We start from the raw sequence: 19,221 nt of genomic DNA on the forward strand, positions 1-19,221 counted from the left end.
TGTTTGAGTCTGAGTCGAGCCTCTTGATGGTTATGTAAAACTAGAAAAAGAAAAAGTGTACGGATGCATGGAACGATGAAAACGATGAGGGATGAGCGATGATGAGATGATGACGATGGTGGAAAGAAAAGAAACGAAAATGAGGATGAGGATGAAATGATCGATAACGATGGATATGCAAGGCGTTGGGTGAGAGCGTGTCATTGGATGTATGATGTATGCTAAGAAAAGATGTGGTGGGTAGGAAAGAAAGAAAGAAAGAAGAGAAGAAAAAAAACGCTTCGCAGAGAAAGGGAAAACGATGTTAATGAGTGCTAATGTTGAGAGTAGGAAGGGAGGGAGGGAGGGAATAACGTGTCATTTCGAGATAGCAGAAGAAAGAAAGAGAAAAAGGTAGAAAAAAAAATTATAGAAGATGAGTGAAAAAAAAAGAAAACAAAAACATCATCGTCTAGCTACGCGCTTCCGATCCCGACCGTCTTCCTCCACGTCCATCGCTTCAGGGTTCATCTGGATAACGCTGATATTCGGATTATGCGGCTGCAGCTGCGTCAAATTCCTCGAGCTCCGCGTCCGTCGTCTGCTCAGGCTCGACGCGGTCGAACCCGTGTACGCATTATTGTTTCCGCCCATCATCATCCCCCCAGGGGAGGACACAGTGGACGAGGGACCGCCGATGGATATGGTCGTCGTAGGTGGATTCGTGTTGGCATCGAGCATGCGCATGACGGCGTGTCGCCGCTTTGTGCCTGCACCGATAACGTTGACGATGGGTGTCTCGGGGTATTGTATGGTGGACACGGACGACGGTGTTGTTGAAGGATCTGACAGATGTGAGAGGTGAGAATGCGAGTGCGAATGAGAATGTGGGTGGGTGGAGGGGAAGTGGACGGGCAGCGTCGTTGATTGGCGGAATGATTCCTTTGTGGGTGTACCCCGTGATCGGGAAGAGCGCGTCGAGCTCCTCGGGAGCGTTGCTGATGGCGGTGGCGACGGCGATGATGGCTCTGAAGGTGGTTGTGTGCTCGAGTGCGACGCGGGGGAGTTCGGAGTCGGTAGAGATGTCATCTAGAATAACGACGCACACACAATAAAAAAAAAGTCAGCAATCAGGAGCAACAAAGAAACACAAAAAAAAATTCGAAAAAAATACACTCACGTTCTCTTTGACACGACTGGATGACGCTGAGGCTGTGGATGAGGAGGAGGGGTGGCCGGGTTTCTTGCCTTCTGATTTGGTAGGAACGGGTGGTGGCGCAGTGCGGGTGGCAGGCACCGCGGGCGCGGCCACGGCGACACGTTCCCTGTCCTCGTCCTCGTCCTCTTCCTCCTCTCTCGCCTTGATCGCATCCACCCTCGCCTCTGTCCAGTCCATCACCCTCCCGATGGTCATGCCACCGCCCTCGACGACGGCATGCGAGGAGCTCGCGGGCGAGTGGCCTACGTCCGCCGAGACACCCTGCTGGATAAAGTTGAGGAGATCCTGGCACGCAGCTGCGTATCCGGCGTTGTACGCCCGCTTCGAGTTCTTCCTCGATGACCGGTAGAGCGTGGTGATGCTCAGAGCGGCGGCTGTGATGAAGAGATGCATGGGAGAAATTGAGAAATGGAGGTTATCATCCCCCCGATGGTGTGGGCGCAACTAAGGGGACGGAGACGTACCTTTGAAATCGTTGAGGAGCTCCTTCTCTGCATTCTGCTGGGTGGTGGGAAGGGAATTGGCAAGGGTGTTGAGGTTGAGGGACTCCATTGGAGAACAGGCAACGGCGCTCTTTGACAGAGCTGTTGGTAAATGTGCAAAACCCTAAACGACCCAAAACAGCTCTCCAAACAATCTGCCATCGCTTATGTAACCACACCTCATCACTCGGATTCCGGTCTCTGCACTCTGCCGCACAGCGCTTGTTGTGCTGGTTGTCATTTATTACAGCGAGTATTGTCTTTTGTGAATTATGCTCTCAGTATCCGGTGCCATGTTTTCATGCCAGAGAGCAATAAAAGTGTCAATCACTGACTTGTTGTGGTGTGTTATGGCTAGAAGGTCCCGGCGGTAAGTGTAATGCCACGCATGACTCAAACCCGGATCCGATTTCAACTTTTGTTCTCACTTCCATTCAATAACACCACCCATCAAGACAACGTCAAAGACATTCGATGCTCAGAGAATGTATGCAAATTTTGCTTGCCTAGAGACTTTGTGGATGTTCAAGGATGTTCTGGAAACTACTTCGGGGGCTCTCGGAATTTCTAATCGGCTGCCATCATTCGCGATCCACTGCTTTTGCTGGGCGACGCACGATACGACGTACAACACAGCGCGGTCCGCTGTTCGTCGTTCTTCTCCCCAGTGACATCAGACTCTAACATAATAGATGTTTCTTGTCCTTTCTTCTTGACCTTCTGAACTGTGACCTATCTGCTGGCGTTCTGGTCTGATCATGGGACAATCCACTCGGCCCGACATGCTATTCACTCTTGTATAAGTATGGCTCTCGAGGAGCCTCCTCTACGTGGACAAGTTGTGATGAGACTAGGCTTTTTTCTTCTGTTTGTCTTGCTAGGGCTCGATTTGTCGTATGCCAGCGCACCAAGTGGACCCTGGGATGCCTTCAACCTCGCCCCAGAGTCCAAGACGGTGTATCCAGCTGCAATCCACTCCTCGCACGGCACTGTCAAAAACTCAAATCTACTCGTTAAAAACAAAGGAAAAGCATCTCTATCAACCAACGGCTCGTGGATTGCTCTAGATTTCGGTATCGAAGTGCGTCAACCACCACTTTTGCCACTCATCACTCAGCCAATCCTGGGTTGGTTGGTTGGTTACGTAAGGTTGGGGGCCTGATTTCTCTCAACTTGAACGACAACCCATCTCCATCCTCGTTCTCCCTCTCGTTCACCGAGTCACCCGCATTCATCCGTCCCTCCGCATCGGACGACTCGTCCTTTCCCTCTGCGAACACCACGTACGACGGTGTGCTGCAGGTGTCTGTACCCGCGCACGCAGGGTATTGGGTGCAACCTGCATCCTCTCTGCGTGGTGGGTTCAGGTACCTCACCGTCGTATCCAACTCGGAAAATGATATCACGCTGTCGAATGTATCCTGTGCTATCTCGTTCGTCCCGCACTTGGAGAATATGCGGGACTACGCGGGGTATTTCTACGCCAAGGATCCACAGTCGAAAGACGAAGATTTGTTAACGAAAAGTGCGCATATATTCGTTGTATTCGTTATCATTGTCCGTGGAAATATGCTCATATCCATGGTGGTGGTCCTTTTGATGGGTGTATATAAAAAAAGTTTGGTATGCTGGTGCGTACACGGTGCAGACTAACACCGTAGCTCTGAACAGCGGCCGGCACGTCCCCTTTTCCCCAGCAGGATGTAAGTCCCACCATCTCTATCTCAACTTCCTATCCATTTGCCCACCTCCCCTCCCCTGCTGATAAAAATAATGATCTGCACATGACACTGACATTCCGGCCATCTACTGCTATTTTCTGACACGCGTGATGTTGGTGTTGGTGTTGATTTTGGCGTGGTTGGTACCGTTAACCCCACGCACAGCCTGGGCGAATGACGCGACATTAGGCGTTGCAGGGCCAATCATCGTCGACGGAGCGAAACGCGACCGGTGAATATTTTTAATTTTTAATTTTTACTTCTTTCCCTTTTTTCACGTATATGGTTCCCGCTCATCTATTTCTATTCTGATCCATCGTTTACGCCCGATCCGAATCCTGTGTGTATGAAGTGCTGTGTGGCCTGGTGAGCATATTCTGTTTGTTGCATTGCTTGCACGGCGGACATCTCGTTTTTTTGGGCGATCAATCGTAATAGTGGTGTGATAGAACTTGGCGGGGGATGCGTCATGGTACTATTACACCACTATTTCCCTGATTTCCTTCAGATGTCCGCCGTGCATTATGGACCGAGGTGCTCATCAAGGGTCGTACGGCTTGCTTTTGCTTTTGCTTTGTGTTTGTGTTTGTAGGTGATATGGGTATCGCTGTGCCCACGCAGTTCGTCTCGACGAACGATCTGATCCCGACGCGGAATGCATTGTCGACGATGTTTGCTGCTATCAACCCTAAAACGGGTGCGCTCCCTGAATCTGGTCCGCCGCTTAGCCAGCAGGGATCGGATACGTACCATGCATGGACGCTCATTGGGACATGTGAGTGATGATTTCTTTTTTCATTCATTGTCTCTGAGAAGGTGATGGTATAGATAACTATGTTTTGTTTTCTGGGGATGTTGAGTGGTTGCAGGGTGTGTGGGCGAATTATACGAAGGCGGTAGCGTTTTTGGAGGGTAAAGTGGATGGGACGGGGTTGATGGATGTGACGGGTTTGAGAGATTGGGCGAGGCAGGGCGGGGGAGGGTATAACGCCGAAGGGAACGCAATTCTGTACAAGGTGCTCACCACCGCATCATCCCTCGCATCCACCATGTCCCTCCCCTCCCTCTCCTCCACCTACTTACAAAACGCAACCGCACTCAAATCGGCATTCAACAACGCGTTCTGGCTTCCTAGTAAAGGGATGTATCGTGATAATCAGACGACGACGCTGTGTCCGCAGGACGCGAATTCGTTTGCGATCTTGTTTAATTTGACGGAGAGGGAGGAGCAGAAGAGGATGGTTAGTGATGGGCTGGTGAGGAATTGGAATGGGATTGGGCCTGTTGCGCCTGAGTTGCCGGATACGATTAGTCCGTTTATAAGTGGTTTTGAGGTGCGTTTTTATCTTTGGTGTAAAGTTTGTGTCTATCTTTGCGATTGAGGTGATATTGATGGTGTTTATCTTGATTTATTAGATACAAGCACATTTTGAGGCAGGGAACGACGCGCGGGCGATGGAGCTCATCCGCCGTACCTGGGGATACATGTTGACCACTGATCTGTCAGTGCAGAGCACTTTGCTAGAGGGATTCACAGCTAATGGATCACTCGCGTATGTGTTTCTTTTGATTTAATGAGCGCCTTTTTTGATCACTTAAATATACAACTCGATCACTCATTGACCGTAATCGTCGGTGCGAATACGGTAGATATCGATACAACCACGGATACAACGACGATCCAGCGTACACATCACACAGTCACGGATGGAGCTCGGGTCCCACTCCCGCGCTGACGTTCTATGTCCTTGGACTAACGCTCACGGAACTGCAAGGCAGGACTTGGGCGCTTGCACCCCATTTTGGAGGTGGGCTGCGAGCGGCGGAGGGTGGTTTTCAGACGGGGCTAGGGTGGTTCGGTGTCAAGTGGTCGGCTGTGTTTGGGGAGCAAGGAGAGGTGGAAAGTTTGATGATGAGTGTTGAGACACCGGAAGGGACGAATGGGGTGGTTATGCTTCCGAAAGGTATTAATGGATGGATTGCGGTGGATGGGTCACGGCTGGAAAATCTGAGCCTGCAGGATAGTCGGGGGGTTACCTTGAGATTGATAGGAGGCAAGCACGAAATCCAAGTACAACCCGTCTAATAATGTCCGCCGAATCTCATTCCCATGAACATTAGTGAACATTAGTTCATATCCGATACGACGAGAAGGAATCATGGTATACTAGGCATAGTCTAACGTGACGTATCATGAGAACATAGAAGATTGACTTGATGGGCTAAAGCCGAGCATCCGATCGAACAAAATTTTTGTTCAACACAAGGGTAGAAGATAATAGAACATCTGAGCGCCGTAAGCCCATGACTGATAGGAAAGGCCTTTAGGGTATGACGGTGCCTGCCGAGTGTGCGCATTGGGTTGCAGAGTATGCTCATTGATGATCGATTGTCATTTTATTTAGGTTCTAATGTTGTTGTCTCTAATGGTTTCTTATTTTTTCATTATTGCTCACTGTGGAACACTATCCCTGGTTTCCTTATGGTTAATCAAGCATAGTTTAGTTGCTTCCAGAGAGAGAAGTGTCTGCCTGCACTTTCGTTATTACTGGTGAAGACCCAAAATGCTTAAGCACACGTGATCCACAAGTGTTTTGATCATCACCTCGTACGAACTTAACAGGAAGGCCTACCGACAATTGTGATGCGGTAAGATTCCATTGCTATGAGCGATCAGTTATCCAGATTGGACATACTTTCGGATTGATGGTCGCTTACTGTTGGTCAACAGCAAAAATTATAACTCATCAGTGTCCAATCCGAACTACTTGACCACCTATATTACTAGTAGAGCATGCCAGGTACTGGCATAGCAAATTAATCGTTCTAGAAATTCCCACAACTGAAAGGTAGTGGGTTTTGTTCTTCTTAATTCCCCGTATGCCATCTATGACAGCCGTAGACCCGTATTCAGGACCGTACCGTGCCGTAGTCTACTCGTGGCAGCCGATTTCTACGTGCCCATTATTCTTCACTATGTAGTACTCTTATACTCTTCAAACTCTAATCACCCACACAGCCACAGTTTCCGTAATCATTTTATTTTTACCCCATATATGTCCATATCTATTGCCAGTGCTATAATGGGATCCTACAAGACCTCTTGCTCTCCACCCTCCCCCTCGTTGCAACCTTCCCATTGTTACATAACTCCTAACACCAACTTTCACATATATTCAACTTTCCTGCTGCCGCTACAACAGGTTTTCAGCAAAAACACCGAATTTCAACTTTTCTGCACGGCGTGTGGATATCTCGTCAAACGTGAAAGAACCTCAACAGAAAGCTTGGCAAGGCTAAAAGTTGTGTATCCCTGTTCTTCTGCCAAATGGGAGCAAAATTGAGCAGCATTGTATACAAAGTACACTGCTTTGGGATGCATCATATCGCATATTACTATTTCATTCAAAGATACGGAGGGCCACCATCGAGCTCTTCCAGATCACCTACTGATAGAGCTGTGAGTATCATGTATTTCATATTTATTGATATTGTATTAATTGATATCTTTCCAGAATGTTAATGTAGGGAGCGGGACAGGCTTGGAGAATCGGATGGTTTTATTATGGAAGAGAATGTGTCTTCCTGGGTGTGCTGGTGTCCTCACGTAAGTGACTTTTACCTTGCTATGCTACAGTATGCTGGATTGCCGTGTGTATCCATTAGAACATCCTTTGGAATGTTTCAGATGTCTGGTGTCAGTACCAATATATACACGCGGACAGTAGTGATTTCCGCCATTGTTTCTTCAACAATTGGTGTAATCGTGACTGCCGCCTACCTGTTATTAGAGACGCCTGTAGTCGATTTCAATTCAATCAAGGAATCACCCGAAGTATGTCCACTAAATTCCAATATCGATGATTGTCTATTCACTATTGGTTGGGTCTTTTTTTTCGTAGGCTTTCGAACCTCACAGTAGCGTGGAAGCCACCGATACCATGATGATACTGACATTACCGTTGTGCATGTTCGCTTGGTACCGTCCATATTCATCTAAATCTCTTTGGAAGTATGTCTAATAACTCCATAGGTCCTCCATTTTCTGGATTCTAGCATTTTTCATCATCTTCTTTACCGATCCGAATCAACTTTACAGTCCCAACCAGACAAAAACCAATGTCTGTGCTGTTCTGCTATGCATATTGGTCATTTTTCATGTCGTTGCACTTGTATCTTCTGCAATCCGAATCAGGCGTCAGAAAAATAGTAACAGAATGGTCGAAGGCTCCCCAAATCACCCTAACTATATACCATGATAGATAGAAATCTCGGTAGCCGTATTGGCATTAATACATATCTTCCAAGAATGAGGCAGAGAAAACATATTTTAGTCACAGGCCATGTACACTAGCACATTCCCACTTATTATTTATTGCCAGTGTCTTTCACCTTCATTAGCTCTTGGGTAATGTCAGCGATTTTTCCCCACAAGAGGCAGACAAAGTGAATACTCAATCAATGATTTTATCCATGGATATCTCTTGTTTGATCGTTCACACAGCATTAGGAGATTGTATAAAGTCTCCTCCACGTAAATTAGAATAGGCAACACATGCTAGACTGTTTTGAATGAAGAAAGAAAGCAGAGAAAAATCAAGTCAGCGTAAACTCACAGAGCAGACACACGGAACAAGAACCAATATCCGCTCTGCGTACAAGAACTATACAGCCGCCCATACTTGTAACACCCCCAGCGCCCATCTGCGTCCTGCTCATTCTCTGCAGCCGCTTCGATCATCTCGAACATCTGGCCACATATTTTGTGCACTTCCCGCAGCGGTAGCAGTAGTTTAACGTAGACCACCCCGTGATATGTCGTCCCAGAATTCCTAGAACCACAATGAGCCATAAAAGATTGGTCTTGACAACAGCGTGAGAGTATGCGTATGGTACACTGATAGTCCGTCTCTTCCGAGCAATGCTATTGTAGATAGAGTGAGCGGTATGGATTAGATACTGATATTGCGCAGTGATCGGAGAGTAGGCTTGGGCGAATCCCAGTTATAAATACTTCAACGAAATTAAAAATGATTTGATGAATATGCACTGCGGGCGCCGACCGCTGTAAGCTGAACATACAGCAGTAAACTTACATGTCTTATGTAAGTTTAGGTGTATGTTCAACTTACAGCACATGTGTCGGGAAAACAAACATTCAACAAAGACATATTGTGTTTAGTGGCTATATGCCGACCAAACACAATTACTGTAAGTAGCCTGTAAATAGAATAAACACCTAAATTACACAAATTGTGTTTGTCCGGTGTTAGTAAAACATACACATTTTCTGTAAGTAATACAAACAGCACTTACTGTAAGTAAAAATTACACACAAAGAAAACAATTTGTGTATGTCAGACTTACACCATTAAATGAATTGAAAAACTTGTGTAAGTATAACATACACAAATTGTTTTCTTTGTGTGTAATTTTTACTTACAGTAAGTGCTGTTTGTATTACTTACAGAAAATGTGTATGTTTTACTAACACCGGACAAACACAATTTGTGTAATTTAGGTGTTTATTCTATTTACAGGCTACTTACAGTAATTGTGTTTGGTCGGCATACAGCCACTAAACACAATATGTCTTTGTTGAATGTTTGTTTTCCCGACACATGTGCTGTAAGTTGAACATACACCTAAACTTACATAAGACATGTAAGTTTACTGCTGTATGTTTAACTTACAGCGGTCGGCGCCCGCAGTGATGCCCAAGGAATGCTCTTCCTTCATCATTTTCTTGCATGCATTAGTAAGCAAGGTTGCTGTGTCGGAATTCTCAAAATAGCCTTATAATAATTTTACCTTATAAGGGCGACACAAAAGTTAATATCTCGCTCTCCAGGGCGTTTTACCTCACAAAAAAGTGAGATTAGGAGAGGTATGCGCTTAATATTACTGTTCATAGTATTTATAAGGACATTATAATGGGTAGCAGTGAAAAAATCGAAGTTCAAGAAATTGGTGTCACAAATGTGTCACACGGAACCTTTTAGTCATTTTGATCCTTATAAAGCCTTATAAACCGACTGTGGATATGAGATTTACTGGAGCGTATGTACTTTAATATGTCATAAATTTGGAATTTATTGCTACAATAAGCACTCCAGATGAACTTTAAAAATTCAAGCCCCTGTCTTGTCATGTGAGCGTGACGTATTTTTAGGTTTACAAGGCAATTTTGAAAATTCCGACATGGTAGCTAGAGGTTTTTTTCCCATGCAAATCGCGCCTCCCTTCTACTACTTCTAGAGACAGACTTTGATATCATGCGATCGTACGTTACTCGCTAAAATGTTCCGAATTAGGAAATGTGATCTCAATGTGCATCATCTGGCGGCATGGCCTTCTCAGTACGCATAATTTTGGGCGTCAGTCCTCTCAATTCCGCCGTCAATGATCAGAGATTCGTTTTCGGGGTTCCCGAAGCGCAAAAATCCGGACATGCTGCATCTTATACCATCTCTACATCTCTATATTCCAATAGTGCTCAGTAGCACTGCTAGATAATTTGAGAGTAGAGATCATTAAGGTGTACCGAGTTTCATCCCGCGGAGCTCCGTCGGTTTCCAGCGCCCTGGAGACGAAACGACCATCCACAAAATAACTACTGAACATCCCAAAAACTACTACTAATATGTGTATGCTACTGATCCAACATAAGAGAGTCAGACACACCACAAGTGGGATGTGATCTATGCATATGCATGGCGCTACAGAGTACAGAGATCCCCCTATGTGTTATGACTTAGCAGACCCAGGTAGTTCCTATATATGTTGGTTGATCAATCTAAATCGTCGGGGTTGCATGAGTGAGGGGACATCAAATGGAGCGGCGCTGTGAATGCCTGTATATGCATAGCCAGAACATAAGCATGTGGAAGTCGGGATTATTGCGCTCGCAAACCGCATACCCCTCATCGTACGTCGGTGTGCGTTTACTGTAATGCGATCCCGACCCAAATTAGTGATACGTGAGCATTCTCCCATCAGTTTCTCCCGTGAGATTCTCCCCCAGCGGAATCGGAGCTCTGCGGTTGCAACGTACTTGCATATGTAGGCGGGGACGCAAGGCTGTATGAATGCCCGTGCCGCGCATACGGTAAAAAAGACGACAAGGTGCATGTATAGATTTGGAATGCAGAACTCACTATTGTCCCAATCTCCCCTGTTGATTATAACTTGCCCTCCATACAGAACCAGGATGTCAGAGAGGCCGTTGACGTGATACCGCTTTGTGGTATCTGAAACTGGCTGATCATTTGAATTGGGAAAAGAGCATGAGATGCCGGAGGAGATGGGGATGGGCAGAACACATGGGCACACAGTAAAAGGAAAAGGGAAAATTAAAGCAAAAAGCAAAAGAAAACAAAACAGAAAATTAAAAGTAAAAGAAAAAGAGAAAGAGAAAACAAGAGTCAAGAAACGCACTAAAAATGTATGTTACTTAATGATGTGGAAGATGGGATCATATTGCGCTCGCAAACCACATGCACGCCCCTCATCGTACATCGGTGTGCGTTTACTGTAATGCGATCCAGACCAAACTAACGCTCCACCACACTGTCTATGCACCTGAACGTTACATTGAATGTTTGTCTGTCGATTGATTACACAGGGATAAATTGTTCAATGTGTAGTGCGAACGGGTTTTGCTGGCTTCCGAAACGATTCGAGAGACGGGTCTAATGCTTGTGCGCACGGGCCAGGCGCCAGCGCAGCATCGATCCCGCGGTGCGATGCAACGTACTTGGATGTGCAGACGGGCCGGGGTGGGTGTAGGCCCGTACCGCCGCACACGGTATAAAAAAAACGACAAGGTCTGACAAGGTGCATGTATAGATTTGGAATTGGGATGCATAACTCACTATTGTACCAATTCCTCCTGTTGATTATAATTTGTCCTCCATAACCGGATCACAGAGGTCGTAATATCGCTTTGTGGCATCAGAAACTGGCTGTTCATTCGAATTGGCAGGATATAGCATGAGATGAGAGGGGATGGGGATGGGCTGCACACCCGCGCACACGTTAAAAAGCAAAGGGAAAAATAAAGGAAAAAGGAAACGGAAATGAGAAAGCAAAAGAAGAAAAAACACGCAAAGTTACAGTAAAAGGAAAAGAAAAGAAAAGAGTCAAGAAACGCACTAATTATATACGTACCACGGTCCAAAAACAAAGCAGCCAACAACGTGCGCGAAACCGTTGGTTCATAAACTTTTACATTACATCTCCGAGTTTACTTTACATGCACTGTTCACTGTTTACTGATTTGCCGGAGGCTCGGAGCTGGCTTGGGGTGAAGCTTCGGTGAAATTTACAGCGGAATGTGATCGGTGCATCGATCGGTGATTCGGTGTCATTGATCGTGAAGGAGATGGGATGGGTTAGTTGCGGGAAAGGTCGGGATGGGGTGTTTTTAGGATGGATTGGATTGGATTGGATGGGTTGTGCGTACGTGCGCAGTGGTGCTGCTCGTACTCTAGTCTCCTACCTACTCCTGAATACCCCAAGAGATGAATCATACATGCATGCATGAGTGAGCCCGAATGCGCATGATATTCGTGTTGCCGTGCTGAATCTGATAATCTGAGCAGACGGGTGGGCCGAGCCTTGGACTGTTGAGATTTTGAGATGCCGGGCGCCCCCGAGTGCCGACGTCCCGGCGCAACGACCCAATTGGTGCGCGGGGCGTCATCGATGGGGTGACGTCGTTTTGGCTTATATTAACCTTGTCCTTCATCGTGAATCCCGCATCATCTCCCCCATCCCCCATAGCCTATCCCAAGCTTTCAGCGAGTTCTGCTTCTGCCTGCTTCAGCTCTCCTCAACTTCTACAGACACGTTTGTACAGGCGCGCCGTGTTGGGTTGCTGTTGCTGCTATTGTTATCGTTATTGGTATTCTTGAACGAGCTTGAGCGGGGGGTGTAGATTCGATCTTGTTGCCACATCATCATCATCGTTGGCATCATCGTTAGCATCGGCATCGGCATCGTCGGCGACACTGGTCACTGGTCAGTGTCATCAGCATCAGCAGCGGTCAGCTGGATATATATCGGTGCAATCCGTTTTTCGTTTATATCTTCTTTGCCTTCTTCCTCATTCATCCCCCCTTCTTTCTTTCCTCCCCCCCTCCCTCCTCGTTCGTCCTTCTTCCTCACAACACACGCGCGCACACATACATCGAACAACATCAAAACGCTCAGAGCGATAACACACACCCATCCAAAAGCAAAATCTCAATCCAATCCAAAATCCAAGTCCAAACCTAACTTAAAATCAAAACCCAACAATGACATCTTTCCGAAACCACCGCATCGTCATCGCCTCGCTCTTCCTCCCCACGACCGCGGTGCTCACCTACTCCTCCCCGCCGACGCCTGACCACGAGCATGAGACGCTCGCGCAGGTGCAGGCGAGGGTCGATGCGGAGCATACGATCCCCGCTGTGTCGTCCCGGCTCGCGGCCGTCGCTGGTGCTAGTGCTGCGGGGGCTGGTGCTGCTGCTGAGGGGGGTGGAGCGGCCAGTGCTGCAGGGGCGACTGCTACTGCGGCTGGAGCGGGAGCGGGAGCAGCGACAGCGAAGAAACCGCTCAAACCGGCGCTGGTCACCCGCGGCTCGGCGGTGTCGGGTGCGGGTGCGGGTGCAGGTGGTGCATCAGGCCAGAATCAGAGTCAGACGGCGGGGAACACGCATACGAGGCAGTCGAGTTTGAATGTCCCGTTGAAGAGTATTGTGGATGATTTGAAAGATAAGGTGGGTGTTTTTTTGGTTTTGATTGAAGTGTGGGGTTTTGTGTTAGAGAGGGCGGGTGCTTACGGGTTTCTTTTGTCTTTTTTTTCTGCGTTCATTTTCATTGCGACGGGTGATTGCTTGCAATCGTCGGTTGATACGATTCGATTGGTATTGGTATGACGTAACACAAACAGAGTCGGCTTGCGACGCCCTCTGCACGCTCGCCGACGAATGAGACGACGAATCCATTCACCAAGCTCACGCGGTTCGCAGCCGACTCCACCACCGCCGGCGATGCCAAGGACACAGCACACACACCGTCCATCACGTCCCCGCTCCCGCGGAAGCACCAGACGACGCACCCGGACACGTCCTCTGTCCCGCGGTTGCGACGGAACAAGTCGCGTTCGACCTCGCGGCGCGCGACGTCCTCTGCGCGCGCGGGGTCTGTGCCGACGTCGCCCTCGGTTGACAGTAATGGCGGGAGTATGATGTATGGTGGTGCGAGTGGTGTCCCGGCATGGCATATGGAGCCGAACCCGCATTGTAATGGTGGGTTGAAGAATGCGGTGGAGAGTGTTGGGGAGAGGATGAAGAGGAAGTTGTGGGTGGGCACGTTGGGCACGCCGACGGATGGGTTTGGGGAGGAGCTGAGGAGGGATATTGATGCGCGGATGGTGGCGCAGAGGCAGAGTTTGCCCGTCTGGATCCCGGATGATGAGTTTCAGAGTTGTTATGATGAGTTTTGTCATCAGGTGGGTTTTGCCTGGTTTTCCTTACCCTACAATGAGACTTATTGGTTTTTTTTGTAGGTCCTCTGGCCGTGCTTGCACTATGCGGTGCCTGATGCGCCCAAGACGAAGCAGTTCTACGAGTCGGCGTCGTATGCGCAGTATCTGTCTGTGAACCAGCGCTTCGCGGCTGTCATCATCAACGCGCACCAAGAGGGCGATATCATCTGGGTGAACGACTACCACCTCCTCTTGCTCCCGCTCCTCTTGCGCATGTCGCTCACGCCTGGCATGCCCACATCCGTCTCGCCACCTTCTTCAGGTAACCCGCACTCTTCATCTATAAGCGCACCGAGCCATATATCCGGTCTTCCACCCTCTTCCTCGTCGTCAAACCCGTTCCTCATCACACGTACCTCATCAGAGAATGGGAACGAGGGAGAGCGCCGAACACCGAGTATCCCACCTTCAACCCCCATCGGGTTCTTCATGCACGTCGCGTTCCCCTCGTCGGAGATATTCAGATGTCTCTCGGTGCGCAAGGACCTGTTGAGGGGCATGCTTGGAGCGGATCTGGTTGGGTTCCAGACGGGGAGTTATGCGAGGCATTGGAGGCAGACTGTTAGTAGGATATTGAGTTTTGAGGCGTTGCCGAGGGGGATACAGGTGCCGGAGGGAGAGGGGATGGCGGTGGGTGAGTTGGATGTTGGTCTTGGTGGAGGTGGGGGTGCGGGGGAGAGGAAGGGGGAGAATGTGCAGAGAGGACGGTCGGGTGCGGGTGGGAGGGAGAGGAGTGAGGGCGAGGGCGCGAGGGAGAGTAAAGAGGGAAGAGTGAGAGATGGAGTTGTTGAGAGGGGACGATTTGTCGATGTGGGCGTGTTCCCGATGGGGATTGATGTGAGGCAGTTGCATATTAGAAGGTGAGTTGTAATATTTTCTTTCTTTCTTTCTTTTGGTATTTTGGGCTATCCTTTTTTTTGGCGGATTTTCCGGAGTTATGATGGATGGATGGATGGATTAATGGATGGATCGAATCTGGATAGTAGATGGATGGTGGTATTTTTGGTGGGTTTATGTGACGTTGGAGGATAATGCTGATGGGGACGTATTTGGAATTGGAACTGGAACTGGGATCTATGGATTTTCTCGGGGTATGGGTATTTTTGGGATGGTGTGGGGGGTAAGGGGGGTTTAAAGGGGGGGGGCAGATCTAATCTTGAACCCCCAATCGTTATATCCGCGTCGCGTGTCGCGTGGTAAATGGCGGTGCTGTTTGCGTTTGCGTGGGAGTTTATGGATGTTGTCGATCTGGGAAAGTGTGAGATTGTCACGCTGTCGATCTCGCCTTGTTTTGTTTGTGGGTTTCCTTTTTGGTTTGCCTCATTTGGCGATATGGGGTGTTTTTGGTTGTTTGGGGATTTTTCTTTTTGCCTTTTTCGTCGGTTGCTGTTTATGGGATGTGGTGTGGTTGGTTTAGGTTTGGTTTTTTTCCCTTTTTTGTGTTTTGTGTGGTATACCCGGTTGTTGGTTGTTGATGTTTTGATCTTCTGGTTTTGGTTTGGTGCTTTTTTTTTTTTTTGTGTGGTCGGTTGGGTTGTTGATGAGCTCGCTGACATACTTTTCTCCGTGTTCCTTTTCTTGCCATGGTCTCTTCAATTGTTCTCTGCGTCGTGGTTAATACCCACCTTGAAGACGTGAACCGGAAGTTGCGGAGTGGGTTCAGGTGCTTAAGCAGCGCTATGCGGGCATGAAGCTCGTTGTGGGGAGAGATAAACTAGATGAGATTCAGGTGCGTTTGCAGTGTTTTTGTCTTGTACGAAATGTTTCTGATAAGTTTCCCTTTACATATCACTTCTACCCTCGCTATTCATCCTGATCTCATGAACGAATGTGATATCTATCTAACATCACGCATACATCTACCTTCTACTGCCTACTCCAACTCACCTGATACAGGGCGTACGCCACAAGCTCGTAGCCTTTGAAACATTCCTCGAAAAATACCCACAATACATCAACAAAGTCGTGCTCATCCAAATCGCACTCCAAACCTCCTCGCCCAACGAGCAAGCGGCCACATCGTCCGGGATAACAGAGATCATCTCCCGCATCAACGCGCGCTTCTCGACGCTGACGTATACCCCGATTGTGTTTTTGCATACGCAGGATTTGACGTTTAGTCAGTATTTGGCCCTTTTGGAGGTTGCGGATGCGTTTGTGGTGACGAGTTTGAGAGAGGGGATGGCGTTGAGGACGCATGAGTTTGTTGAGTGTCAGGAGGGGAAGGATCGGGAGGTATGTGGTTTTTTTTTTTGCTATTGCTGTTTTTTTGTGTGTGGTGCGTGTGCTGATGGTCATTTTGTGACATAGGTTGTCGAAGTTGTTGATCCGGAGACTGGGGAGCGCAAAGAGGTGGAGGCAGGCAGGCATGGTGTCCTCGTCCTCAGTGAGTTCACGGGGAGTTACAGTTACAGTGGGTTCCGCAGCTGTATTGCTGTGAACCCATGGGACGCGCGCGGGACTGCGCGGGCGATATGGGAGGCACTCAGTATGGGTAGGGAAGAAGCCAGAAGTCGCTGGGAGGTCAGTATCTCTCTCTCACTATCCTCATCTATAATGGTGGAACTTGGGAATCTGACGCACGCATACACATGATATACTTTCTAGGATTTGCACAACCACGTCACAACGCAGACCGCACAGACCTTTGTCAACTCGTTCCTTAACAGGTGTATCCGCGCCAACACGGAACACACCGCTTCGCTGCTCGACGACGTCGGTTCGGGACCTACCATCCTCCGCCCCCTCCCCTCCCCCGGCTCCCCCCCACTCTCCCCATCCTCCTTCGGACCCAACGAAACAAGCGTAAGCGTGCTCGTGGGTAAATTCAAACACTCGCGCAAGCGGATGATATTTGTTGATTTTGAGGGTACGCTTTGGAGGCGGGATTTGTCGCGTGCGGCGGTGTTGGCGGATGAAGGGGAGGATGCGCCGTTGCCGGAGGAGGTGGAGAGGGCTGTGAGTGTGCTGGGACGGTTGGCGGAGGATACGAGGAGGAATGAGGTGTGGTTGTTGAGTGGGCTCAAGGTTAGGGGTGTGCTTGAGGCTGTGGCGAGGAGGGTGCCTAGGGTTGGGATTGTGTGAGTGTTATCTTTTGTTTTTTTGCAAGTGCGTAGGACTGATTGTTGGGTCGAATGTGTATAGTGCGGAGAATGGATGTTTCATCAAGACGAGGGGAGGTGGACTTGGAAGTGGGGAGTGGATCAATATGGTGTCCAATTTCAATCTTACATGGAAGAGTTCATGTTTGGAAATTTTGAACTACGTACGTTGTCTCTCCCTCACCTTGACCACCTAAAATTCCAACTCACCTCTCATTACACCAGTTCACCGAACGTACACCAGGCTCGTTCATCGAGGAACGCCAAGCCTCCATGGTCTGGCGCTACTGGTCGGGCCCCTCCACCACCTCCTCTGGCGAAAACCCCGATCGCCAATGGGCACAACGCCAAGCGGCTGAAGCGCAGAACCATATCTTTGATTCGCTCGGGGAGCGCTATGGGCTAAGGATTATACCTGGCAGGAATAGTTTCTTGGTGTTGCCGAATAATGTGTCGCGGTCGACGGCGGTAGGTGCGATTTTGCATCCGGGGGGTGTGGTTAGAGGTGGGCATGGTGGTGGAGGACATCATCGTCATCATAGCCACAGCCACAGCCACGGACACGGGCACCCTATGAGCCCATCCGCGTCGGACATCAGCACAAGCCTAGGTCTAAGCAACCTCTCCGCGTTCAACTCTGACGGAACACTAACAAGCCCCACCGTCGACGCTTCGTCATTCGACCCGTCCACGTCCTCCTTGCACGGATCCTCGTCCAGTGGGAGCGGCGACGGTGCTGGCGGAGGTGTGGATGTGGATATGCTGCTTGCTGTGAGCTCGGATGAGAAATTGTTGAGGCGGTTGAATGAGTTTGAGGGCGCGGAGACGGTCAGTACGAGTGGCAAGGGGACGGATGCGAAGTGGAGGTTGGAGAGTGAGGAGAGTGGGAGGGTGTTGGGCAGTTTTGTGGGTGTGTAGGTGTTTAGGTGGGAGTGGGAACTGGAGGATTGGAGGCGGAGGCAGGTATAGAGGTGGATGGATGGATATGGGGTTTATCAGAATCTCCTGGGGACCATCCATCATGATTCAGGTGCCGTCTCGCACGGAGAGGCTGTATCTTTTTTTTAGACAAGTCGTGTGAGATAGACGAAATACAAGGATTGGTGTATATGGTTTGTATGTCTATGCTTTTTTTCTGTATGTTATCTCTACGTTTCAAGACATGGATCGGTGTATATGGTTTGGTTCGTTTCTATTCTTGTCAGCTCCCTTCTAGACGATAGAACCCTTTAATTCATGATTCCCTTCCCTGCCCCACTTTTGCCGGTGAACATGGACTTATTTGTTATAATAAATGCATCCCTATCCCTCCCTTGTCGATTGGTAATTTCGTATCCCCGAATGCCAATGTGACAGAAAAGTCTATGCGACTGTCGCGGAGAAGGAAGGATAATGGTTTACGAGTGTTGAGGTTGGTAGACGACCCGACAAGTAGGCCTTTATTGTAGGAAAATCTTGTTTAACTGAAGAAATACAGAAAGCAATGTAACAACGACTATAAACAAGGCCGACGGCCCGATACTTGTGTTTGTGGGTCAAATAAAAAAAAAAAAAAGAAAATCGTGGGCAGGTATTGTTCAGGTAGACAATTGCTTAACTGTGATCTAGTAGATAGATGTAACCAAAACCAACAAATAGCTAACCGATTATAAGTTATAATATGTCATTTTGGATATTTACCGAACGTCTGGTCAATGATAGTACCCCCATGGCAGGTAACTACGGCAAAGCCGCCTCTCCGAGTAAAAAAAAGAAAGAAAAAAGAAATCCAAAAAAGAAAAGGGGAGAAGAAGGAAAGAGAAAAGAGGAGTGGATTCTTGCCCCCGCTTTTAATGGCAATACCACTATATTATTGGCCTTGCTATCCAACCAAACAGATAGTGCCCTTACAGGATTACTCAGCACTAATTTGGTCATATTTCTTAATACTGGCTTAGATGTAGTAAGAACCATGCAAAATAATTCAAACATGGTAAGAGCCCAAGATAATACTAATAATGATATTAATTTGATACTCGCTTCAATTAGATTTGCATAGATGACTTTCAAAAATGATGGCAAGAAGATGCCGGGCCATGCTACCTACAAATTGCAGAGTAGAAGATAGCTGCCCAAATTTACAACTTACTACAAATTTATAGGGGAATTTTAGAGGTCATGAAAGCAAGAACACAATTTTAATTGG

At 48.2% G+C, this 19,221-nt stretch overlaps 3 protein-coding genes across 3 annotated transcripts; 2 read left to right on the top strand and 1 right to left on the bottom strand.

The window, feature by feature from the left end:
- Window positions 1-444: 444 nt before the first annotated feature.
- On the bottom strand, window positions 445-1,750 carry JR316_0010662 (uncharacterized protein; the record flags this gene model as incomplete). The annotated part of the gene is made up of 3 exons (XM_047896327.1): window positions 445-1,068; window positions 1,160-1,572; window positions 1,663-1,750. 3 exons carry the CDS (start codon window positions 1,748-1,750, stop codon window positions 445-447), a joined length of 1,125 nt encoding a protein of 374 aa, XP_047744372.1.
- Window positions 1,751-2,485: 735 nt separating this feature from the next.
- Window positions 2,486-5,487, top strand: JR316_0010663 (uncharacterized protein; the record flags this gene model as incomplete). The annotated part of the gene is made up of 6 exons (XM_047896328.1): window positions 2,486-2,761; window positions 2,830-3,205; window positions 3,994-4,176; window positions 4,230-4,735; window positions 4,818-4,954; window positions 5,052-5,487. The coding sequence occupies 6 exons, from the start codon at window positions 2,486-2,488 to the stop codon at window positions 5,485-5,487; spliced, it is 1,914 nt and encodes a 637-aa protein (XP_047744373.1).
- Window positions 5,488-12,700: 7,213 nt separating this feature from the next.
- JR316_0010664 (Putative alpha,alpha-trehalose-phosphate synthase [UDP-forming] 106 kDa subunit) lies at window positions 12,701-17,954 on the top strand (the record flags this gene model as incomplete). Its single annotated transcript, XM_047896329.1, has 9 exons — window positions 12,701-13,165; window positions 13,339-13,899; window positions 13,957-14,795; window positions 15,568-15,664; window positions 15,832-16,170; window positions 16,246-16,458; window positions 16,543-17,015; window positions 17,080-17,200; window positions 17,262-17,954. 9 exons carry the CDS (start codon window positions 12,701-12,703, stop codon window positions 17,952-17,954), a joined length of 3,801 nt encoding a protein of 1,266 aa, XP_047744374.1.
- Between the last annotated feature and the right edge of the window lie 1,267 nt (window positions 17,955-19,221).

Source organism: Psilocybe cubensis, chromosome 10, assembly GCF_017499595.1.
Source record: "Psilocybe cubensis strain MGC-MH-2018 chromosome 10, whole genome shotgun sequence".
NCBI classification, from domain to species: Eukaryota; Fungi; Basidiomycota; class Agaricomycetes; order Agaricales; family Agrocybaceae; genus Psilocybe; species Psilocybe cubensis.